The following is a 23,104-nucleotide window of genomic DNA, read 5'->3' as shown; positions in this document are numbered from 1 at the left end:
TCGGACGAGGAATATATTAATCGCTCTCTGCTAGAAAGCGTTAACGCTCAAGGTGACGCGGAGCCTGTTTCTTCTTCCTCCGACTCCGAAGGCGCAGGTGTCTCCGCAAGGACATTTGGATCCATGTCCACTACCTCATCCACCTCCCCGACTTTGCCATACCGCATCTCTACGCAAACCCAGCAACAGCCACCTCACTCAGACTCGCCGAACCATACCATGCTTTCCCATCACAAGTCCACTCCGCATAGTGCCGACCAGTACATACAGACCGTGCCGATCGCCAATACCACCCATCATCCAATGTATAACAGCATGAACAATATTCATCTCGCTTCCCCCGACTACACCTCCCTATCTTCGATGGAGCCTGATGCTCTTAATTTTCAAACTAAAGCAAACGGTTTTGCCCCGGCGCCGTTCAGGACGTCCACGTCCTTCAATCCTTTCTCGTCCCGTACGCGCCATCTCACCTCCACCTTTCGCGACACCTCATCTTCCAATTTTGGTGCAGCTGCTTTCGGTCCGCCCTCTGCGGATACGTTCAACACCTCGAGCCCGCTTTCTCAGATCCCCACATCCCCGACCCAGCAAGCACCACAATCGTACAGTTTTGAAGCTATGCATCACCTTGGGCGTGTACACGACTACGCCGTCCCTGGATCCCAATCCTCGACCAGTGGGGCGATCAATGGGATCCCACAGTCCTTTGGTGGTTTGGACCCCTATCGGCAGGGACTTGATTCAGCATCGCTCCAACAGAATCATCAGACGAATCAGCAGGGACCCGGTGGCATGCTGACCAGTACACAGGCATCGCAGTTGTCTATGCAACATCAGGTCTCGCAGCAGTCCTACCAAGGGGCCTATCCTAACGGGATTTCCCACCTTGGGCACGGGCCCCATACTGCGTTACAATCACAGACGCAGTTTGGGCCCACATTGCCTGCTGTCAGCGCAGGATCCGGACCTAGCGCTGGCGCGCAGAGCACGGGCCTTGGGGGCGCTTCTGGGATGAACCATGTGAACGGTAGTGCGCAGAATTCCCAGCCACAAGAGGAGATATCCACCATCTTTGTTGTCGGCTTCCCCGATGACATGCAGGTCAGTGTTGGTGCCTTACGTTTCATTTTGTGCTTCGTCTGACGTCGTTGTGATTCATGCTGATGCGCATTCTCTTCACTTCTAGGAGCGTGAGTTCCAAAACATGTTCACGTTCTCACCCGGCTTCGAAGCTGCCACGCTAAAGATTCCCAACAAAGAATTCACTGCTTATGGTGCGGGCACTCCGACCGTTGGTGGTCGTCTCCCGTACCCAGGATCTAACGATCCATACAACCTCGTCACTGTCAATCAAGGCGGGGTCGTAGTAGATGGTGGAAGAGACGGTACCACAACGTCGTGGCCGGCGGCAGCACCCCTGCAGCCGAATGACGACGGCCACTACCTTCAATCCAACGTCCCCGCGCAGACCACCCGTAAGCAGATCATTGGGTTTGCTAAGTTTCGCTCGCGGCAGGAGGCTATCGATGCACGCGATACCCTTCAGGGTCGACGGGTTGATATTGAGCGCGGTGCAGTACTGAAGGCAGAGATGGCCAAGAAGAATTTGCACACGAAGCGGGGGCCTGGCGTTGGCCCTCTCGGCATTCCCCTTGGTTCGCTGGTTAACGGTCAATCTGGCCCGGGGCAGGCAGAGTCTTTGTCTGGTATCGCGGGTCTTAATGGTATAGCTGGCATCGGCCCGAACTCCGGGACCACTGGTAATGGCGAGCCCTTCGCTCAGAGGGACAGGGAGTTAGGTGTTCTGGGTGCTATGGGGATCGCGTTGAACCAGCGCAGGATGATGGACGGGAGAGAGGACGAAGAACGCTCGAGACGTCCGGACGTCGGAGTGGTCGGCCTTGGCGCTCTCGGTACCCGTGGAGCCAGGGAACGAGCTGAGGAAGACGAACGCGAACGTGAGCGCAAACGCAAGGAGAGGGAGGCGTTGCGGTTGAGACAGAACTCGTTTGCCTTTGAGGCTTTCCACTCTGTTCCGCAACAGATGGTACGTCAAGGCGCGAATTCCCTGTTGTCCGTCGAGAGTGGTCACTTGCTCAGCGGAACGGGTTTGCCATCCCCACAGTCGACACACAGCGTTCCTCCGCAGCCGGAGGGTTTCAATGGTGCTCCTTGGGGTTCGCTGCGTGATGTCAGCGCCAGTGCTGCTTTGAGGAAGATGTCTATGCTGGCTACGAACCTGCCTGCGCGTCCTTCGTCTCCCCTTTCACAGATTTCCCCTGGCGCGGATACGGCGACCAATCCGCCGTCCGCTCCTGTGTCAGCGTCGTCCCAGAATGGCAGCGCGATGCCGGGTAGTCGTAGTGCCCCTTTCTCGCCTCAGTCCAGTTCCTCCTCACTCCCCAGTCACCCGTCGCTTCCGTCTCGTCCGCGGCCGTACTCACCTGGCAGCGAGCCACAGCCACAGCCAAGTATATTGGGACAGGTTCTGATCAATTCTTCGATACCTACCTCTAGTGCGTCCAGCGTCAGTGGTTCTCAGAGTGGTAATGAAGAGGAACTTTCCCGGTCTGTGGCTGCGCTAGCAGTGAGTACAGCCCAAGGCACGACGTCTCCTCAACTACCGTCTCCATCCTCTGGAGCTAGTTCAGGCACAGGGAGGAATTCCGGTGATCAGAACCCACCTGTACGTATGCTCAATCGCATGCTTGATTCGGACAACAATTGATTTAACATGATCTATAGATCAACACACTGTATGTCGGGAATTTGCCAACGTCTTCCACTGCTGGTGTGACATCCCTCAACTTTCTCGAAGACCGCTTGAGGGACTTGTTCTCCAAAAGGCCGGGATACCGCAAGCTCATATTCAGGCAGAAGAGCAATGGTCCGATGTGCTTTGTCGAGGTATGTCGGAACCTCACCGATTACCTAAGCTCTAACCTGATCATTGCGTATAGTTTGAGGACGTGAGCTTAGCCACGAAAGCCATTAATGAGCTATCTGGTCATACGCTAAACGGATTGGTCAAGAGTGGTGGCATACGGTTGTCGTACAGCAAGAACCCACTTGGCGTCCGAACTCCCACCAGTAGCACTAACGCCTCAAGCTTGCAGCAACAGCAGCAGCAGATCATCGCACACGGGCAGTCATTTATGGGTGACGTGTTCCCTCAAGACGCTGGACGATCTTTACGCCGTGACATGTCGGGCATGACATCGCCTACGACCTCTTATCATTATACGACATCACCTCCTCCTCCTCGATTTGTTTCCCCCCCTCCGTCTGCTCCATTTGTCACGCCGTTGTCGAGCTCGACGGCGTTTCCTAGAGCCAACCCGCAGGGGTATGGTATGACGTTGGGCGGCTCCAGCTCGTTCTCTCCTTTCGGCATCTCCCCTTCTCGTTCAACGATACCCGATCAGCCCAGCGCTGATGCCAACCACGATTATCTTCCCAATCTCTCCTCTTCCGCAGCGAACATAGAGGCCGGCCGTGTCGGCTGAGGCCAGCAAGTCGCATATGGCAATCGTGCATGTACTATCTATGAACACAACCTCCATCTCCTCACTGCATATTTACTCCCGGTCAATATCTTCGCCTTTCGGACGTTCTCTCCTTCACACTGGCAATATCCTCGCACCGACCATTCTTCAGCGTACATCGGGTTATCCATATCAACCCCATAAACGAAACTTACATATGCTAATATCCGTGTCCCACCTTTTCCGTTCTGCGTCGCACCGTTTATCTTTCGTCCGTACATTCGCACATCAGGTCATTTTCGTTCCGTTGCTCTTGCATACCTTGCATATATGTTGGCTAGTCATCACGAGGGTACATTGCGCTGTTTACTACTTTCCTCGATAAGATTATGTATAGTACTATTTACGAAAGCTGCTTTTCATACCGTTGGAGAGCAAAGACCGCCAATGAATCTGAAGCAAGTGAGCTTAGTATGTCGTACATACAACAGCGCTGTATGTACATGTCAGGGAACGGTAAGTAGCTACAGTGCATGGGACATGTGCAGATAAGCATGTGTACATGAGTCTCTGATTTCGCTAGCCGTTGTCGCCATCCTTCGTGCCAGCTCTTGAAGGGGCAGGTGGTACGGAGGTAGACGGGGACGAAGAGGCGAGTGCGGCACCCAGTGAGCCGATCTTAACCTTCATCTTCTTCGGACTCTCTTCTATAGGCTTGGCAAGGCCTGCCTTACCTGCCACGGGAGAGTCCGCATTCTCCTTCTCTGGGCTCGGGCCGGGACCAACGCTAGTCCGTTTAGATCTACTCGCTAGGCGCTCCAGCAGCTCGTCATCCTCGTCTTCCCGCCGTCGTTTCGCGCCGAGCTCTGGTGGTCCGGTTAGGCCTGATGACGAACCAGACCTAGTGAAGAGTGACTCCAGCAGGTCGTCCTGCTCGTCGGGGAACGAGGAAGGTTTCACTAGTGATCGTCGAATCATGCGCGAACTGGGAGGACCATCCACGGAGGGGGAAGACAGGGGGAAATACCCACTTGATGTGGATGCCGTCTTCGATATACTAGGAGACGATTGCATAGGACTGTCCTCCACCGGACCTCCGAGATTGTCCCCTTCGTCGTAGTCGACCAGACGCGCGAGGGGCGGGGTTCGAGGTAAGGGAGTGAATGGACGTATGGATCGGACGGAAGGCCCCATGCCGCGCATACGCTTTCGCTTGAGAGCGTTTCCTCGTGGAGGTGTGCTGACAACAGGGACGATCTCGTCGTCATCGTCATCGGCGTTGAAGTAGTCTTCCTCCTCCGCCTCCAGCAAACGGCCTTCACCCCACCGCCGCGGACCGTTTAATGGTAATCTGAGGCGGTGAATAATTAAGTCATCTAGACAGCATGCTCTTCTCAGATTGTACTCACTTCTCGGGTTTCTCTTCCTCCGGGGGAGGTTCTACGTTCATCTCCCAGCGACGGATGAAAGCCTTGAACCGCGGACCGCCCATGGGAGACTCCGCTAACTCCCGCACCCTCGGCCCATATACAGTCATACAGTGGGCTATCAGATCCTTGAGATTTTCCTATGTTGCGTAGAGTGCTTAGCAAAGCCCGTCTAGGCGTATCGTAGACTTTGCATACCTTCCGCATATGCTCGAAGAACTCTTGACAGGATGCACTGAGCAGGTTATCACGGTGTGACTCTCGCAGGGTGAGATCAAGTATGGGCTTGAATAAGTGCTTGCTGATAAGCTGATTGAAGAGGCCGGGATTATTGAGCTTAAGACATGTGCGGAAGACGCGGAATGCGGCTGGGTGCATGTAAATCGGTTTGAGAGATGGGAGAGCGGTAAGATAACAGAACGCGTACCCAGTCGAAGGTGCTTGTCCCGCGCACTGAGTAATGAAGCTACACGTAGAGAAATGTCGGAGGAAAGTATATAGAAGTGACTGCGGAATGAGTGCTGCAAAATGAATGTGGATAGCAAGTCACATAGATAAAAATAGAGGTTCGCCCTTTCCCGCGAAAGTACGAGAACGGGTTCTATCAACACCGTCGTCAGATGCGACAAGAGACAATGTATGAAGTGATCATACCTGTCAATTCTGAGAACACAGGGATGTCGTCGAGGGGTCTGAAGAGCGTTCCAATACAATGCTTGTAGAAAAAGTCCAGGAACCTCTCAGTATTTGGTTCATCTTTAGGGCGCTGAAGCGTCTTCGTACCCGGAGGAGCCTCACATAGAAATTAGCCACGGTAGTCCTCTAGACGGAAGGAAGGAAAAAACTTACATGCTGCTCCAATGAATCCTGCTGAGTTTCCAGGAGCAATTTCAAGGCTTCGCCAACTTGACTCTGCACAGCCAAATCCCGACTTCTTACCAAGATTCTGCACATTAACTCCAACACAGTCTCTTTCGCGACGATCTTCTTTCCGCTGGCTTTCTCATGCTCCATCCTCGTCAGCTGTTTCATAACATGAGTGCGAACTCCGCCCACGTCGTGGTCAAGTAGTGCAGTCAATATCTCCCCCGATGCAGCTATCATCTGCCGGCCATTTTCCTCTGTCTCGGATTGATCCAGACCCCATTGGACTGCAAAGACTATGCCGCGCTCGACGAGGGCTCGAAATAGTGTCATTCGCGCGGGCAGCTGAACATTCTTGCCCATCGCGCAAAGTTGCTGAATCAACAGCACGACCTCGCAGCGACGCTTGAATTCATCGTCTGACGATGGTGGAGCGGACGACGGGGCACCTTCAGCAATCCCGATTGGATTCACAGCGCCGTTTGTCTTCGCCTCGGGCTGGTCAACGTCCATCTTCTCCGAGTCCATCTGAGAGTTCTTCTCTTTCTCCGGTTCCCTGCTCTTCGCAGGAAGACCAACTGCGGCTAAGAGCTCATCGTCCATGAAGGTGGCGACGACTTCCGGGAGGAATGAGGGGTCATTCTGGACGTAATTGATGATGTCGATCTGGTTAAAGATGATACACGAATTAAGCACATTAAATGTCGAGTCGTCGATTGCGCGGGCAAGCACTACATCCTTGAGAAACTGGAGGCGGTATGTGTGATGGATCTTTTTCTGAATTGTCTCATCGCCAAGCGGAATTGGCTGGTGGAATTGGGACGTCTGCCGCAGGAAGTCACGATAATTGGCTTTGTGCGTCGGAAATTCCGGGTCGTCTGGTAAGTTCGGTCAGATCGATCGTATGACAGACATGCAGATCAGCGCGACGGACATTCGAGCATGCCGACTACGCCAAAGAAGAGATCGTCTTCTAGGATATGTTCATATAGGCTGTGATCATTTAGCATGACTACCACATAAAGTTAGTGATAGGAATCAACTCTACATAATCGGGCGATGCTTACGAATAGCTTGCATACAGCTACATAATGCATGCAAATTCTCCAGGTTCTCCAAGTCCTCTGCCTGGTGCATAACATCAATCATGGCTCTGATGTAGTCCTGCATGAGCTCGTAAGGAAAAGACGAGCTTACTAAGAGTAAAGTTACGTACCTCCGTCTGAATGTATTCACAGATGCGTTCCTTCAGCGCATTGGTGCGTGAAAGAGCCTTGATGGCCTTCTCGATCTCGCCAATGATTCCCAACTGAGGCTGTGGTAAATGCCCTGAACGAATTATGCTTGCAGTCGTGATTGACTGGTCGTGCCCCATGAGAGGAGATGAGGACAACACTGGGTCTTCTGCAACATTTCAGCGTATGATCGACCTAAACATAGAGTTAATGCCCACCTCCCGAGTTCATGTGCCGCTGTACCTCCTGAATAAATTGCCAGACTTCTGCACAGCCGTCCGGATCCTGGAAACTGAGCGCGTAATCGTTCCCATCTGGTTCCGTCCACACAATGAGGGTGTCTATCCGAATATCTTCAGCATTTCAAACTGCACGAGTTTGCCTACCACACACCTTGCTGCAGCTGATAGACATCACTGCTCCGGATAACTGTAGAGAGTATTATATGGTTGAAATCAGCCTCAGCGCGAGCGACGAGAAGGGCCTCGTTATCCTGAAAGTCGCCGAAGCAAAATGCTGTCCCTTGGTCGACCCAGCGGTTGGCAATTAGCTGATACACTTTTACGCGCTTTAGATCATGGCTCTCGTCGTCAGACCATTGCCCAGAGTCATCTCCCGTCTGTTCTGCTCCTTCGAGATGGTCGGCTGCACCAACATGAACAGCGCCCGTAACCTCGCACGACGGGCCTGCTCCCGTGGTCTCGCCCCCCTGACCCTCAGCGAGTTTCTCTGCACTATTGACGCGTCCATTTACTGTCGTGGTCGACGGTTGGTTAGTATTAAGGACATTTTCTCCGGAGTGGGCAGGCAATAGTGCGTGCACTTGCTGCGGCGGAACGGGCGAAACTGTTTGGGTCTCTGTGCGGGCTGCAGCGTCAGCGCTGCTCATGACAATTGAGAGTCGCCGTAGATGAGAACGGCAACGGCCAGAGGAATGAGGTTGTCGAGGGCGGTGGAAGTTGGCGTCGAAGGCGTGTTGACCGCTGTTTGCGCCCGCCGCGCCATCATCCGTCTTGCCACCGTCTTCCCTCACCGTTGCCTCGCTATTGACGCGGCTGCTCGTCGCTTAGCCGTCATCCTCTTGTGTTTATTAACGGCCATCTGATCTCATCTCTAATCGTCATCTCCGAAATTTCAGGACACGCCACGGCTTCGTACAGGTTCGCATACGAGCCCCGCCGCCACCATGTCTCCGAGGTATTGGCTCATGAAGGCCGAGCCGGACTCACGCGTCGTCAAGGGCAAGGACGTCAAGGTCTGTACAGCTTGATGACCTGTGCCCGGCGACGTAATATCCACGCAGTTCAGCGTGGACGACTTTGAGTCCGTCAAGACAACGCCATGGGAGGGGGTGCGCAATGCGGAAGCTCGCAATCTAATGAGGGAGATGGAAGTTGGGGACAAGGTCAGTCAGATCCTGTTATCCTCGTTCCGTAATTGTCCATGTCCTTGTATGCATCCAACTCATCTAGGTGTTGTTCTATCACTCGAATTGCAAGAAACCAGGTTAGCCCGCCACCCTAGTCGATCTCGCTGCTTGTTGATCTCAGTGGTGACCGTTAGGCATTGCGGGTTTTGCGGAGGTATTGTCTTGGAAGTGTGCTACTCAGATACCCGTCTCTCATGCAGGTTCTGACTCGCGTAGGTGTCTAGAGAGGCGTACCCTGACTGTGAGCAAAAGTGACTCCACATAGTGCGGTTAGTGCGGTGAGCTAATTCTCTCAGCAAATTTAGACACTGCATGGGATTCGTACGTCCACCCTTGCGTGATGTCGCGATGGATATAGCCGTCTGACGCAGTTCGATAGATCACATCCTTATTACGATCCCGTACGCCGAGGCCTATCAATTTGCCTACACGCGCTCACGAAGTTCGTTGCTGTAGAAAACTGATAAAGAGAACCCGAAGTGGTACATGGTTGACGTGACTTTCATTAACCGCACAGCCCATTTCGTGCCACTCGCGCTGTTACGGCGCATCGCAGCAGCAGGGTCAGAACCCCCCACTGACGTCTCATACATCGGCGAATCAGGAACATCGGCAATCAAGCGTGAGTCTTTCGCTTCCCGTGCTATGCTATCATAGTTCTTCTTAAGCTGCGAGCGTAATTGCATGACAGAGATGGCGCTGGTGACGCGTGGGCGGTTGAGTGTGCAGAGAGTAGAGGAAGACACGTGGGGTGTGATCGAGGAATTGGCCGCGAAAGGCGGATGGACTGAGGAGGATGCTACTGCGAGCAAAAAGAAGGGGAAGAAAACCGGAACTGCGCAAGGGCAGAGGAGCAGGCGCAAGGCAACGAAGAGCGAGGAAGATCGGGATGAAGTCGATACAGGGAGCAGTGTGGTGGCCGGGGATATGGAGGGGTCAAGCAAGGACAAGGCGTCAGCGAACGAGGAGCAACCAACGACTCGCAAGCGGAAGGCAAAGTTCGTGGAGGAATATGAAGCATCTGACACCACGGTGCGACGGTCGACGCGAGCGAGGAAGTGATCCACTTGGTGCGCCTGTTTCTCTTGGACTTTTTTTCCCAGTATCTGTACAGCCTCTAAACTCGTTGGACCGTACCATCTATTTCTGAAAGCTTTGCATGAAGTGGAACAACGTATGAAAAGAAATAAAGGATTCTACTGCCTTAAACCTTTGTGCACGAGACCGATTACTCCTTCGGTAGTATTCTCCTTAACCAGGCACTGAGATCGCGAAGTTCTTCTTCATTCGTCATATGCGGGAGATCGTCATATGCATGGAAAGTCAACCCCCCTTTCTCCGGAACATCGGGAGAGGCAGATGAGATAGCGAGGTCGTTATGCAAGAAGTCGACAGAATGCTGAGCAAAGCGGAACTTAACCAACGGATCGGCCTTGCCATGTCCCCAGAAAATGGGTACTGATTTCATGCTTGGTGTCGCCATCTGTGAATAGTGTTCGTCCCATGTTACCCGCAAAGCGCATGGAGAGTGCACTCACCGCTTTGAGCTTGTTCGCGAGAGGCGTCCATCCACTGAGGACAGCAAGTCCAGCTAGCTTGCGTTCAGATGTCAAGCCCGTAAATATGGTCACTGCGCCGCCTTGGCTGAAGCCTCCCAGGACAATACGATTTGCTGGAATGCCAGCGTCCACTTCCGCAGTGATGATCTGATTCAGGGAATGCACCGTGTGCAGTATTCTCGTCTCGTCCTCGGTGCTCTGAAAACCGAAGTCGTAGATATCAAACCTTAGGTGGATACGTCAGTGCGATCGGGGTCGGATTGGAACTGCAACAGGCAACGTGATACATACCAGGAGGGCATTTCCATGCCCATGTTTGCCGTGACGCGCATTGTGGGGCTTATTGCAAACAATATGGTAAGACCAACCGACTGTGCACCAGAAGAGTATCGACGGACCGCTTGCTACTCACGCGTGGGGTAGAACCCACTTGATGTGGTTCAATGTAGAATCCGCTTTGAACATCTCCGCGACGGGTTTCCAACCAAATCCGGTGTCACCCAAGCCCTATTACGAAGTAAGAGTTGATTTCTTTGCATTCCGTAGAAAACAATAACGGGAAACCACGTACATGAACGAATATGACTGTGGCGGTGTGTTTAGCGATAGGTTGGACTGTCAGGAACTTCAAAGGCTGTAATGCTGCCATCTCTTGTAACGGTATGACCTGTATCGAGCTTTCCGAAGTAAATCTGACCCGAAAGACGTAGGTGAACGAACAGAAGACTGCAACGAAGATCGAGAACCAGAAGAGACGACTTGGCATAGATACCCCACCCAACTACAATAGGCAACTGATCGGATCCCGTTAATTCAAGCGCCGCGGCTCGCTTGTCCCATCCAGCCACATTAATACTAGGTACTCCGTATCAAGAAAACTGTGAACGTCCAACTTTCAGCGATCGTGTGGCAGCTTGTTTGTATCTGGAAACACCTTACAAAATACCTTATGTTCCCTCAGTCTAATTTCCCAGCCTGAGACGGTAACAGATGCTGGTATGTACAGAGCTACTGTCTTCTCCAATGTCTTCACTCTTTGCTACCGCTGCGAGTTGGTCCTCGTTCCTGGTGACTCTGGCATCTATTGCGAATATGGCAAACGACGACCGTAAATATGTCATTGACCCTCACAGTCCACCTTGACACGGCGTGGTAGCTCTTCCATCAACACACGAGGCCTTCAGTGAACTCTAAATGCGAAGGAGAGATACCCTCCAGCTGGCTTTCTCTCACCCCCTCATCTGTCGCTCTCATCGGACTCACCATGAAGAACTTTAAGACGCAGAAGAGGGCCCACGCGAGTCTCGATCTCAACATCCTCGATGGCAGGTTGCTGTGCGACGAGGTCGCACTCGAGATCGCCATTGGCGTCCTCGAGACACACCTCGATAACAGAGCAGCTGACATCGAAGTGCTCGTCGAGGATCTGTTTCCCTCCCAACACCTGCTGGAGTTTTCATTATCTGGTGAGTTTGTGCGTCAATCTCGTACTCCGCTTCGTATCTGACGAGGCACCACAGTCATCTGCGATGCTACATTCATCGCTGTTTCTCAACGTCTCTTGGACAATTTCCCCAAGGACCCTCGAATCTTCTCGTCTTCATTGGCATGCAAACTGATTGAGCGCTTCTCTCTTTACCACTACTTCCTGTCCTATCCGCCATCCGAAGAACCACTAGACCTACGCGAACGTCGTCAATCGGCTCAACTCTCTACGCGAGCTTTGGAGGCCCTTCTGACATCGTCACTGTTCGCAGACGATCTCGGGGCTTCCGGCTCAAAACCTTCTAAGCGTAAGAAGGCGAGTGGGACTTCGGCTCGACCAGGCGGTGTCTCTTTGGAATCCAAGCCATTCCATGACCTTCGCATGGATGTACCGCACTCCAGACGTGAAGCCGAGGGGTTGGCCGATCACATAATGAGGAATTTGAAGGAAGTATTGCAGGTTAGCCCGATTTCTCCTACACTTCTCTATCAACTTCGGCTGAGAGATTCGATTGAGTACTACTTGAATGTATTTCGCTATCCTCAACTACGCAATATCTTCAAGGGCACATACATCCCTGAGCATGCGCCCTCGGACGATGTGGTGGTGGTCTCTCCAAAGTGCCACGCCTCCCACGGCCCAGCTTCGGTGTCTCAGGAGGTATCGAAACCGACAGTTGACAATGGTTCAGAAATATTCCCAACGATGCAGCACGCGCAAATGACGCTGGATGCAGACAACGCCGATGGTTTTGGTGGGTGGCGTGTGCTTATATCAAAGCCAGCAGCGAGCGATCTACGCCAAAAATTCAAGAAGGATCCCGAACTGTTCAGGATCATCATGAAGAAGATTAGGTAAGAAAAGTGAAGCCATAGTTGCATGTTGTTCTATGCTCAGGAGTAAATTTGATTTAGAGAATTATCAAACGGTCCCAGTTTCTGGACGCAAGACAACCATAAGCGCATGAATGTGAGGAATGAGTTTGACGTACCGATCTATGCGGCGAAGCTAGCCCGGGATTCCCGCTTGATAGTAAGACTCAACTCTTCTCACTCATCAAAAGTACTCATTCTTCTGGCTAGTATCAAATTGACTGTGTACCAGACTTTCAGCGAAATGTGAGTGCTCGCATAACATACGAATAAGAAATGTGTTCATAAGGGTACACAGGTTGATACTCAGGGTGAGAGCATCGACCATGGCGACTTCGCAAGATAGTAACAAGCGTGGCAGTTTTGAAGATTTTCGGCATTTTTACTCATGCGCAAATGGGAGAACATCTCTGGGACAGCGTCGGACATTCACTAAGTGGGAAGGGGCGCGAATATAAGCGACGGTATAGATAACTCGCATGTTGCTCAGACCGCTTGTCGCTGAATGCTTCCTAGTTGTGTGTTTCGAAACCAGTCGGTGAACAGCGTCGTTCTTCCAGCTTGTTTCCCTCCATTGTCTGTTTCCGAGTCTCAGCAGCGTTCTTCAAGCTTGCCTACATTACACAAAGAAGATCTTGGCAAGGTGCGCACCAAGTGACATTCGTGCCAATTTTCATTAACCTTTGTCTAAGCTACATGAATTGCTGGTGTGAGTTCTCAAAGCAGCTCTGTTGCTCCGTTATAGCCAGTCTGACTTTATTGAAGATTGGACAAGTACTATCCGTTTTCGAAGGTCTGTTTATTACCTTGACATGACCGTCTCGAATTCTCACCTGGTCTTCTAGGCTCTCCTGAATAGTGAGTCTTTATGTTTATATGTAACTTATAAGTGCGTGAGCTTCGTTTAGGTATACTCGGCGATCTCGAGCTTTCGCTCGTATTCCAGGTCTCGTGCGTATTTCGCTCCACTGCCGCTACTCCCTGCGATCTAACTATTCGTCCCAGAACTGAGGAACAACGCATTGTCGAACATCAGGACTCTTGTTATGTTATCGGAAGGAGCGGAACTGGGTAAGACTGTCATTGATGGAGTATCGCTATTCTTTTGAAATACCACACAGTAAAACGACAACAATGCTGTTCAAGATGCTCCGCATTGAGCGTCTGTGGCATCTAGACGGAGATCGTTTACCGAAACCACGCCAACTCTTTGTCACGAAGTCGAGAGTGCTTGCCGAGAAGGTACAGCAACACTTCGGGCAGCTCATTGAAGCACATGGTGCAGCAGATCTGTCTTTACAAGCGCTCTCTGCGATGAAAACCAAGATGAATATTTTGCCTAGTGGTCTATATGATGCGGACGAGATGGCTGATTTGGGAAGTTATCTGCCTAAGCGATGGACTGCGCTCAGGGATGAGCACTTCCCGATGTTTATCACATATGATGAGGTGAATAGTCATGGTTGGAGGTCGCGAGTCCTACTAACTTTGTATTTAGCTGGCACGACTGCTTGAGAACGACATGACCACATCAGGCATAACCCAGAGCACAGCTCTTGCTCGGGTAAGGACAATGTTGCGTATGATTGATGGGCAGACATTTACTCACCTGATGGTTCTCTTCGAAGCAACGGCGCTCGTTTGTGACTTACGATAGGTTCAGGATGGCATACTGGCCACACTTCCCTCAACCATTGACTAAGGGTCTAGGCGAGTTTGTATCTGCATTTTCTTGACTATTGGTTCTGATGTTACTCTAGATGCCACTTTGGTGTTCGCAGAGTTCATGGGTGAGTCGGTTAGACTGGGCGTATCTTTCTCTACTTACAGTCAACAGGGGTCATCAAAGGATCCGAGGAAGCTTTGGCGAGTTCCGCCAAATACCTAGACAAGGACAATTACCAAAAGCTAAAAAACCGCCGGTCTCATGCGATTGTGGCGAATCAAGCGGATGTAATTTATCAACTCTTCCTGATCTATTCCAGAATGAAACGTGAACGAGGAGAATATGACGTTGCTGATAGGTATTTTGCTCACTATCAATTACTTCATTAAGCAACTAATTCAGGTTGCAACCCAGAACACATAGGATTTGGGATGGTCTACGTGACGATGGGGTTCCCGGCCGACAGGTTAGCTTCCTGTGAGTTGAATCTTGCGCACATGGTCAGCTTGTCCTGACATACCCCCGTAGATATGTCGATGAGGTTCAGGACAATTTGCTCATTGATCTACTTGGTAAGATGCTGCAGCAGAGCTTCCTTTCTACGAATGACAATCCATCAAAATGCAGTTCTACGAATGTTGTGCGGGAATTCGAGTGGCTTGTTCTGGGCTGGAGACACTGCTCAGACGATATCCGTAGGCAGCGCATTCAAGTTCAATGATTTGAGGGCATTCATGCACAGAGTTGAGGTATGTACCATCTACTGTATTGGACATGGGTTCTCACTTGTTTGATCCACTCTTGTCAGACTACCGTGATTTCGTCTTCTAGACCTCGGGCTGAACCTGAGTTTTTCCAACTCTGTGTAAACTATCGCTCTCACGCAGGAATAGTCAATTGCGCGCAATCTGTCATTGAGTTGTTGATGCTGTTCTGGCCCAACTCCATTGATTCTCTTACACAAGAGAAAGCTTTGATAGATGGACCGAAGCCGATGTTTTTCAACGGTCGGGACGAGAACAGCGTTCAGTATGAGCAGTTCTTGTTTGGCGATAGGTGAGTACGTGTTCCTCAATTGCGAAGCATTGTATTCACATTCTTAGTGGAAGTGGCAATTCTGTTGAATTTGGCGCAAAACAATGTGATATTACATTTCATGCATAAGCTTGTTACCGTCTAATACTTTTCAACAGGTATATTGGTCCGGGATGATGCGGCTCGTGAGCGTCTGCGGGCCAGGGTTGGGGAAGTCGGAACAATATTGTGAGCCTATTCCTCCCTCTTACTTGGCTCTGTCTGACATAACATATAGCACACTGTATGAGAGCAAAGGGCAAGAATTCGACGACGTAAGATTTTCTTACATCTTATCATGAAATCACTCACGAAGCAACGAAGGTCCTATTGTACAACTTCTTTGAAGACTCGACGGTTGATTCCGCCAAATTCCGCGTCGTCCTAAATGCCTTGCCACAACAATATTCACAACAATATTCTACCCCAGCTCCTTTGTTTGACGATATCGGGCATAGTTCGATCTGCCACGAAGTTAGATGAAATCAATTCTACTAAATGTATGCTGACAAATACTTTCCAGTTGAAGTGCCTCTATGTTGCCATCACTAGAGCGCGAAAAACTCTATGGATTGCCGATAATCCTGACAAGTTTGATCCAATGCGGGTAGGTCTCACTAATGTTTACTTTGTAGCATCGGCTCTCACTAGCTGCAGATATTTTGGACTTCACGAGATCAGATAGACGTCTGGATACCTGGTTCAAAGGTCCCACGGCTCGCCACATCTTCAACATCAGAGGAATGGGCGCATGCCGCCCGTACTCACTTTGAAAATAAACACTACACACAGGCCATGCATGCATACGACAAGGCATCGATGGCAGGAGAGAAGGCCGTTGCTGAAGCCTTCTACTTACGCGAGAAAGCCAGAAATACATTGGATGTCGGCGGGACTGCTAGGTCCATTGCGTTTGGTGATGCTGCCGAAGCTTTCCGAGTGCGTGCAGAAATAGCCACTGCCAGAGAGAGGAAGGCATATTTCCGTATTGCCGCGCAATGTTATGGGGAAAGTGGGAAACCGAGACCAGCAGCGCAGTGCTACATCCATGCAGATGACTACGCTGAGGCTGCCCTGTCTCTCAGGGATGCAGAGTTGTTTGACGAAGCAGTCCAGATCATCCAGAGTCATAGGATTCATGTGGAAGAAGCTGACGCAGATCTTGTGATTTCCTCTGCAATATCTTATTACTTCAAGAAATCAGAAGCGAGGTACGTTTTCAGCTTGTGTAGTACTGCTGCCGTTTGCTGAGACACCTTGGATGTTTAGGAAAGCTATCCCTTTATTTTCTTCACCTGACAAGGCACTTGCCTACATGGAAGAATGTGATCTCGATGTTGAACGAGTCAAGTATCTTGAACGACTTAATCGATTCTCAGATGCTGCAGACCTCCACCTCGCCAAAGGTCTCCCACTGAAGGCAATTCAGCTCTACCTGAAGTGTCCCCAGGATATGCGATCAGTCCGACGAGCAGAACAGTGTCTCTTAGGACAACTTTGGCTGCATCTTTCATTTGGGGTCAAGCCGACCACTGAAAAAAAGATCTTCCGGGACTTGGCAGATTTCACCACTCAATTTTCAGGCCTATCCAATGCCACTCCGAATAGTCAAAGACTGGTATTTGCTCAAATTTTTCCTCAGGTCCAGGCACTGATCCATTGCGTCACAGATTAGTATGTTTAGGGCAGCCCTTACAGACGATCTTAAACAACTACACCTACTCTATCCTACGCTGCTCAGCGGAGATATTGCTGCCAGACTGCTCTGTTTGGACCACATTTTCATGGGCACGGCTTGTTTCAAGAAATCGGACCAAGCTGAGGCTGCTACTATCCTTGAAAACTTTCGCTTGTACCTCAACTTGATGGCGAAGGTCGCCGAAGGCCAATATAGTGGCATTGATCCTGCCCTGCGACAACTGTTCGGAATACAATATTCAATACCAAATGGCTATGTGTTGTCGGCTGGGACTTTCCTGCATCGGATGGCTGCGGTATTTGGCTCACACTCCGTCAAAGCCGAGCGCACTCGCCACCCCAAGAAATCGATATCACTATCAATCGCCGAACTGGTGCTGCTTATCCGACATTCTCTACAAGACCGTCTGCGGAGTAGAATAACGCAGGAAGATGGAGTTTTCCGTCAGACATACATCTTCGCCCCATGCTTGTCCTTCGCGATTTTTGGGTGTTGTAATGATGGACCAGCAACATGCCTTCGAGACCACTCAATTGCTGATTCACTCGACAGTAGTTCATATCACACACGGATTGGAATTTTACTGTCTCGGATCGTCATCTACGAGAGGTTTCATTGGGTATTCTCCGATGACAAATTCGGGTATCAAATGATGCAAAGAAGGTACGTTGCGAACGCGAACGTCAATGTCCTGTTTTTTTCTCGGCTCACCAGTCGGTCAAGTATTCTCGAGGACTTGTATCATGCAGTAATACCCTCAATGTTGGTCTGCACATCCGTTCCAGCGCTGACTGCAGACTGTATTCCTGCGTTCGACGAAGGGATACAGGTTGTCAAACGATGGATTCAAAGCCTCATTTGCGATCGGCAAAGTCTACTGCGCTCGAACTTGTGGCTCACCACTGCAGAGCTTATGACATTAGAATTCTTCCTCAGCCGGATCCAAGTCAAAAGAGACATTGAAATTGCGACTATCTTCAGAAATTGCAGTCTCATCCATTTACTCCGTGGATGGGAAGACGATCGGCGCGATACAGTGCGAGATCTCCTATGGGCACTGAAGGCACTTGGATCATCAGGGACATCATTTGGTGTTCTTTATGCTGTGTACGCTGTAGATCATCTGCTTGCGAAAATCTGAACTTACGATCGTTCTTTCAGGCACATTCTAGATCATAAGCTTCCCGCTGATCTGAATGTCTTGTGCGATTTGCTTGAATACCTATGCGGTTCCTTTGTCCTGTTGGATCGCACCCAATCTGTCCACCAACTTCATGATATTACCCTTCCTCGGAGGTGGCTGTTGAATTTCGAAAGATGGAATCTCGAACGTGTCGACTACGATGATTGTGAATTCTTGGCGATCTTTCTTCGACCGATGTCCGCGTTGTTGGGAGGCCTTTACACGGGGCAGGACATAGGTACATCGTACACGTCGAGAATCCGGTCCATATTGAGTTTGGTCCCTCTGCAGATTATCTCAGCTTGGATGGTTCAAAAATCGACAGCGACCAGGGTAGTCGTTTCATATTGCGCATGTGAGTGCAACTTGTATGTACGGATATTCTCACACTGAGTTGACGTGTCCAATGTAGCTGCAGAATGCTTGCTCTCCGTAAGTGTTTCAATGTGTTATGCAGAATGGCATTGACTACGGTGCACTACAGTGGGGTACAACTCTCAGAATGAAGAATTCAAATGGGATGTCCTCTCAGTGTTGAAATCACTACGAAGTACCAACTTTCAATCTAAACTGCCTTACAGCAGGTGCGCCATCCTTTCTGGTTGACGTGCGAGTAGGCGTTTAGTCGAAAAACATGTTGCGCAGTTACATCAATGTTTCTGGCTGGGATGATGTGGTGGACGCTCTACAACCAACCTTTCCTGAGACCTGCATGGATCAGCTACTTCACTTGAGCAAGAGAGACATGACCAAGGGTGTCATCCATGGAAAACGACTCAAAGGGATCCACAGAGTGACATTTTGGCACTCAGAGCAGATTCTGCCGTCAGTGGCTGCCGATTTGGAATTCTCGGCGAGAGCGACGAGGACCGCGAGGACCAACCCGATCGTCGAGCCGCCTGCCTCGCCTGTAATAGCTATTCATAAGAGTATCACAGTGGGGCCTGCACCTAGACAAGATCTTATAGAGATGGCCGAAGACCAGATTGAAGACCGCGATGACGTTCACTCCACTGCCAGCGATCTCGAAGAACCCGCCGACGACGAGGCAATGAGCATTGCTGTTTCTGAGGAGAAGATCGCTGCTGCAAGCTACTTCGCTCGAACGTACAGGCGTATTCTTAATCGTCGACGGAATGAAACAGAAACACAGGTCTCCCGCCTCTTCTCAGCCTGTCTTCTGGAGAACCAGGCCGAGAGCTCCAACGTGAGGGGTGGGCGGTACCGTCTGTTTTTCCTGGGCCCACTGCCACACATATTGTTGTCGCTGCAAGGTATATTGACTCATGCGGAATCCTCAAAGAAGGTGGCGAAGGCACATTTCACAAGTGCCGTGGGCATGGAACAAGATAGGTGGAAGGTGCAGCTCACCAAGGATACGTAGGTCTTGGGCGAACGAAAAGGCATAAACCTCCTGTGCTCACCTTGTCTCTTCCTAGGTCACTTATTAGGGACGCGAAGCGCTTGCAGAAGATCCTCGAGCCAAGCTCCAACTTACATATAAAAGGGGATTTGTGTGAGCTGAAATCCCAATTTATGGAGGTGGCAGAGCTGGGATCAAAATACGATATACCGCGGGAGGTCGCAAAGCGGTGGGAGGAGGATCTACGCCTGGCGGTCATGGTTTTTGCGGCACATACTTAGGCACTGGCTCTGTTGAGACGTTAGTTTGGATATGCAGAAACTTCGAAGGGACTATAAAAATGTTGAGTGGAGGAAACATATCGAGCGCCTAGTAGTTGAACAAAAATCGCCCCTCCATGCAATACGAACTACCATCTGTGCTCGAAAATAGCCCGGCCGTGCAGATGCAAACCAGCAATCACAGAGACGGTTACAAATCACATTATACTCATTCATTTCCGCAACCGAGCGTATTCGAATGAAATTTCTCCGGGCTTGGAGGGCGCTCGTGCCGCGATCGAGGAGATGGGAAAGGAGATCATCTTCTTTCGCGAGATTCACTGTACAATCGATATCATCCTTACCAGGGTCCTACCAGGGTAGTAAGTTGACGTTCCAAAGTTTACATTGCGACACATCTGACACATCTGACTTATGGAGTATCGAATATCTTATATTCTCGGACAATGGACGCTGCAGAAGAAGCGATCGTTGACCCGCCGGCAGAGGAATCTCCCGAAATCGGATCCTCATCCGCCCAAGGACTCTCAAAAAACGCTCAGAAGAGACTGGCCAAGGCAGCGCGTAGAACGGAGCAGAAGAAGGAGCGACGCGCGGCAGAGAAGGAACGCAAAAAAGAGAAGAAGCGCGTACAGGCGGAAAAGCGAGTCGCCGGTGAGCTCGACGAGGAGGTAGACGGCCGAAGCAGAAAGAAGCGCAGGATAGACGAGCAGAAGGGTCTGAGACAGCCCTTCGGTGCAAGGGTGGTGGTGGACCTGGGATTCGATGACTTGATGAGTGAGAAGGTGAGTCCTAAGTATTGTTATATGTATTTGAACTCATCACGACGCCGGAATGGTTGTGCATCATTTATCATCAAAACCAGGAGATCATATCTTTAACGTCGCAGCTGGCATACACCTCTAGCGCTAATCGTAAGGCAATACGCCCATTTGCTTCACTCTTATTCACCTCGCTGAACGGCCGAACATTCACGCGACTGGAAAACCTCACCAATGCCGCATATAAGCGTTGGGTGGATACCGAATGGTGGACAGAAGGATACGAACAATTATGGGAGGACCAGAAGGCAGAACGCGCGGACGTAGAAGGAGTGACAGAGGGAGGTGAGAAGAACGGCAACGGTGACGGGAAGGTGCACGACGCAACCGGAAAGATAGAGGGTGGGCATGACCTACAGGAGGCGGATGCGAAATTTAGACATTTGGAGCTCGCACAGAAGCCACAAACCGCAGACAGAGAAACCGTAGTATACCTCACAGCAGACTCTCCAGAAGAGTTGACGGAACTGAACGAAGGCAAAACATACATCATCGGTGGCATATGCGACCACAATCGGTACAAGGTACGCAGTCGTCCATGAAACGCCAATGGACTGTGATGTCGCGGACAAGTGCTCGATTGACATACTTTCCTTGCACAGAACCTCTGTCAGAAGAAATCCGTGGAAAGCGGGGTTCGTTCTGCGCGGTTACCTATTGGGACATACCTGTCTACGCTTCGCACGCGCAAGGTGCTTACCGTGAATCAGACGATCGAGATTCTACTCAAATGGATTGAGACTCGTGATTGGGAGAAGGCTTTCTGGGACGTTATACCAAAGAGAAAATTCCAAGAGAAGAGGAGCAGAAATGGTGCAGTTATCACTAACGAGGAAAATGAGAGCGACGCAGATGCTGAAGGGGCCCAAAACGGTGACGATGGCGTCGAGAGGATGGTGATCGATGTGCGAGCATTGGAAGAAGCTGAAACAGAGAGTATGGATGGCGGTGAGGAGCCAAAACTTCCAGATATTGTGTAGTTGCCCCTCTACTTGTTAGCACGCAATATACATTCTGCAACCGAAAACATGAAAGCATGCATTATGCTTATTCCTATCGTTACAGGACTTCTTTCAGACTTGTCCTACCGGTTCCTCGTTCAAGGGGCTTTGGTTGCGTAGGAGCAGGTTTCCACCCGATCTGTTGCGCAATGAGGGTACGAGACATATAGCAGAATTTAGATCCTTACAACATAGATAATCTGAAAAGTCGCTGGAACACTCCCGTTTTCATGACCGTGCAACTCTACGATGTCCGTAAGCACTGTAGGAAAGACGGCGAGAACGATGACAGACCCTTGTATATGGCAGAAGCAGCGGTAAGGGTGTCGCGATGTATGAAATTCCGTCTGTTCAATTTATGAAGACTTCACGTTCGTCGAGTAGCTTGGAGCGATATCTTACCTACCAATCACTGCGTTACTCTCTCCCATGTCACGCAGGTCGTCCATCAGCTCCCACATGGACGGATATGCCACCTTGACTTCATCTACATCTACTGTTAAAAGGGTGAATCCGGCGCGCCCCAGGAGGTTGGACATGTCCCGTGAATCTGTAAGGAGTCAGTAGAACGCTGAACTGAAGGGATCAACTCGCGTACCTGTCATTGGTGAAACATGTGGGGAGATGCCTCCTTCTCGCTCAACTTCGGCTAGTTGAAGGGCAGTTCTGCTTGTGATATGTAAACGGTTTGATAGTAGAAAAAATGTCCTACCTGAGTTCGAAGAGCGTATCTCCACCAAATAGTGCCGCCATGAATACTCCGTCGGGTTGAAGTGCTTCCTTTATCTGGATGAGGATTCCTGTGTCGGTGAATTCGTCGGTACGGCCTATTTCATCGCAGGCATCCACCGAAAGACGCATAACACACCGGGTAGGTCGTTTACCCAGTGTAAACTAAGACATGAGACGATGGCTTCTTGGGAGTTTGGCTCCACGACCTTCAGCAAGTCCTCCTCGTCTGCATAAATCCTCTTCACTTCTACTACGGAGCGTATTTCAATAGCTGGCAGATATAGAGTGAGCTAAGGCTACCTACCATCAAACTCAGTGTCCGGATCACGATGTAGAAGCTTTTCTAACAAGAATGAGTGAGGTTGTGGAGTGATTTCACACACGGAAACATTGATTACCACTCGATTCGAGCATTACCACCTTGTTAGTCGTTTCATACTCTAGCAATCTGGAGAAGTGACCAGGACCTGAGCCGAGATCAAGTATCGTGTTAAATTTCCGTTTGATGTCCTATTCTCTGACGTCAAACTGGGAGGCAAAGCTCCGTCATAAAAGGTACGCACCAAGAGCCTTTCAATCATCCTGTCGGCAACTTCATCACGGACGTAATCCACTATTCTGCTACGAACGCCATCCTCTCGAGACGCTGCGCGGTCTTTCTGGAGACGCTTCGCGTTACGGTCGAAGACCTGGAACGGGCGTACTGTGTTTGGGTTTATGGGCGACGAGGATGACGACACGGACGCGTACGATCGCTTGAACGTGGTCGAACAGCACCGACGTGCGACGTTATGGATGAGCATCGTGAACGCACTTTTGGCATGAGTTAGTGAGGGTGATTGAACGTGTTGAATAACCAGCAGGATAAAGGCACATCAGATCCGAAAAGAGTTCTGGATACTCACATGCACACCGATGGCGCTC

At 50.6% G+C, this 23,104-nt stretch overlaps 7 protein-coding genes across 7 annotated transcripts; 4 read left to right on the top strand and 3 right to left on the bottom strand.

Annotated features, from left to right (window-relative positions):
• Nucleotides 1–123: 123 nt before the first annotated feature.
• On the top strand, nucleotides 124–3,509 carry SCP_0213180 (hypothetical protein; the record flags this gene model as incomplete). Its single annotated transcript, XM_027755227.1, has 5 exons — nucleotides 124–457; nucleotides 515–1,104; nucleotides 1,190–2,689; nucleotides 2,749–2,910; nucleotides 2,964–3,509. 5 exons carry the CDS (start codon nucleotides 124–126, stop codon nucleotides 3,507–3,509), a joined length of 3,132 nt encoding a protein of 1,043 aa, XP_027611028.1.
• Nucleotides 3,510–4,067: 558 nt separating this feature from the next.
• Nucleotides 4,068–7,903, bottom strand: SCP_0213170 (hypothetical protein; the record flags this gene model as incomplete). Its single annotated transcript, XM_027755226.1, has 11 exons — nucleotides 4,068–4,839; nucleotides 4,898–5,055; nucleotides 5,114–5,283; nucleotides 5,343–5,516; nucleotides 5,570–5,708; nucleotides 5,765–6,657; nucleotides 6,714–6,791; nucleotides 6,847–6,943; nucleotides 6,996–7,183; nucleotides 7,233–7,355; nucleotides 7,408–7,903. The coding sequence occupies 11 exons, from the start codon at nucleotides 7,901–7,903 to the stop codon at nucleotides 4,068–4,070; spliced, it is 3,288 nt and encodes a 1,095-aa protein (XP_027611027.1).
• Nucleotides 7,904–8,200: 297 nt separating this feature from the next.
• Nucleotides 8,201–9,505, top strand: SCP_0213160 (Uncharacterized protein; the record flags this gene model as incomplete). The annotated part of the gene is made up of 9 exons (XM_027755225.1): nucleotides 8,201–8,269; nucleotides 8,318–8,419; nucleotides 8,487–8,520; nucleotides 8,578–8,597; nucleotides 8,660–8,684; nucleotides 8,749–8,764; nucleotides 8,823–8,844; nucleotides 8,900–9,065; nucleotides 9,135–9,505. The coding sequence occupies 9 exons, from the start codon at nucleotides 8,201–8,203 to the stop codon at nucleotides 9,503–9,505; spliced, it is 825 nt and encodes a 274-aa protein (XP_027611026.1).
• Nucleotides 9,506–9,671: 166 nt separating this feature from the next.
• Nucleotides 9,672–10,651, bottom strand: SCP_0213150 (Acyl-protein thioesterase 1; the record flags this gene model as incomplete). Its single annotated transcript, XM_027755224.1, has 5 exons — nucleotides 9,672–9,926; nucleotides 9,982–10,228; nucleotides 10,294–10,341; nucleotides 10,415–10,509; nucleotides 10,574–10,651. 5 exons carry the CDS (start codon nucleotides 10,649–10,651, stop codon nucleotides 9,672–9,674), a joined length of 723 nt encoding a protein of 240 aa, XP_027611025.1.
• Nucleotides 10,652–11,266: 615 nt separating this feature from the next.
• Nucleotides 11,267–19,626, top strand: SCP_0213140 (predicted protein; the record flags this gene model as incomplete). The annotated part of the gene is made up of 37 exons (XM_027755223.1): nucleotides 11,267–11,468; nucleotides 11,523–11,947; nucleotides 12,005–12,342; nucleotides 12,403–12,520; nucleotides 12,571–12,606; nucleotides 12,659–12,671; nucleotides 12,722–12,824; nucleotides 12,877–13,003; nucleotides 13,053–13,069; nucleotides 13,126–13,153; nucleotides 13,206–13,218; nucleotides 13,269–13,311; nucleotides 13,366–13,431; nucleotides 13,482–13,809; nucleotides 13,859–13,924; nucleotides 13,989–14,070; nucleotides 14,121–14,150; nucleotides 14,198–14,384; nucleotides 14,441–14,503; nucleotides 14,555–14,598; nucleotides 14,654–14,775; nucleotides 14,835–15,082; nucleotides 15,130–15,167; nucleotides 15,220–15,289; nucleotides 15,339–15,375; nucleotides 15,425–15,574; nucleotides 15,624–15,707; nucleotides 15,758–16,311; nucleotides 16,370–16,718; nucleotides 16,771–17,462; nucleotides 17,523–17,906; nucleotides 17,961–18,220; nucleotides 18,274–18,337; nucleotides 18,395–18,414; nucleotides 18,467–18,566; nucleotides 18,628–19,362; nucleotides 19,422–19,626. 37 exons carry the CDS (start codon nucleotides 11,267–11,269, stop codon nucleotides 19,624–19,626), a joined length of 6,441 nt encoding a protein of 2,146 aa, XP_027611024.1.
• A 446-nt stretch (nucleotides 19,627–20,072) lies between these two features.
• SCP_0213130 (tRNA (guanine(9)-N1)-methyltransferase) lies at nucleotides 20,073–21,427 on the top strand (the record flags this gene model as incomplete). The annotated part of the gene is made up of 3 exons (XM_027755222.1): nucleotides 20,073–20,411; nucleotides 20,492–20,971; nucleotides 21,050–21,427. The coding sequence occupies 3 exons, from the start codon at nucleotides 20,073–20,075 to the stop codon at nucleotides 21,425–21,427; spliced, it is 1,197 nt and encodes a 398-aa protein (XP_027611023.1).
• A 79-nt stretch (nucleotides 21,428–21,506) lies between these two features.
• On the bottom strand, nucleotides 21,507–22,983 carry SCP_0213120 (predicted protein; the record flags this gene model as incomplete). Its single annotated transcript, XM_027755221.1, has 10 exons — nucleotides 21,507–21,587; nucleotides 21,637–21,692; nucleotides 21,743–21,795; nucleotides 21,851–21,998; nucleotides 22,047–22,114; nucleotides 22,161–22,248; nucleotides 22,317–22,430; nucleotides 22,485–22,523; nucleotides 22,579–22,690; nucleotides 22,744–22,983. 10 exons carry the CDS (start codon nucleotides 22,981–22,983, stop codon nucleotides 21,507–21,509), a joined length of 999 nt encoding a protein of 332 aa, XP_027611022.1.
• Nucleotides 22,984–23,104: the final 121 nt, after the last annotated feature.

Source organism: Sparassis crispa, assembly GCF_003851025.1.
Source record: "Sparassis crispa DNA, contig_000001F, whole genome shotgun sequence".
In the NCBI taxonomy this organism is placed as follows: Eukaryota; Fungi; Basidiomycota; class Agaricomycetes; order Polyporales; family Sparassidaceae; genus Sparassis; species Sparassis crispa.
This window is presented reverse-complemented; position numbering and strand designations above follow the sequence as displayed.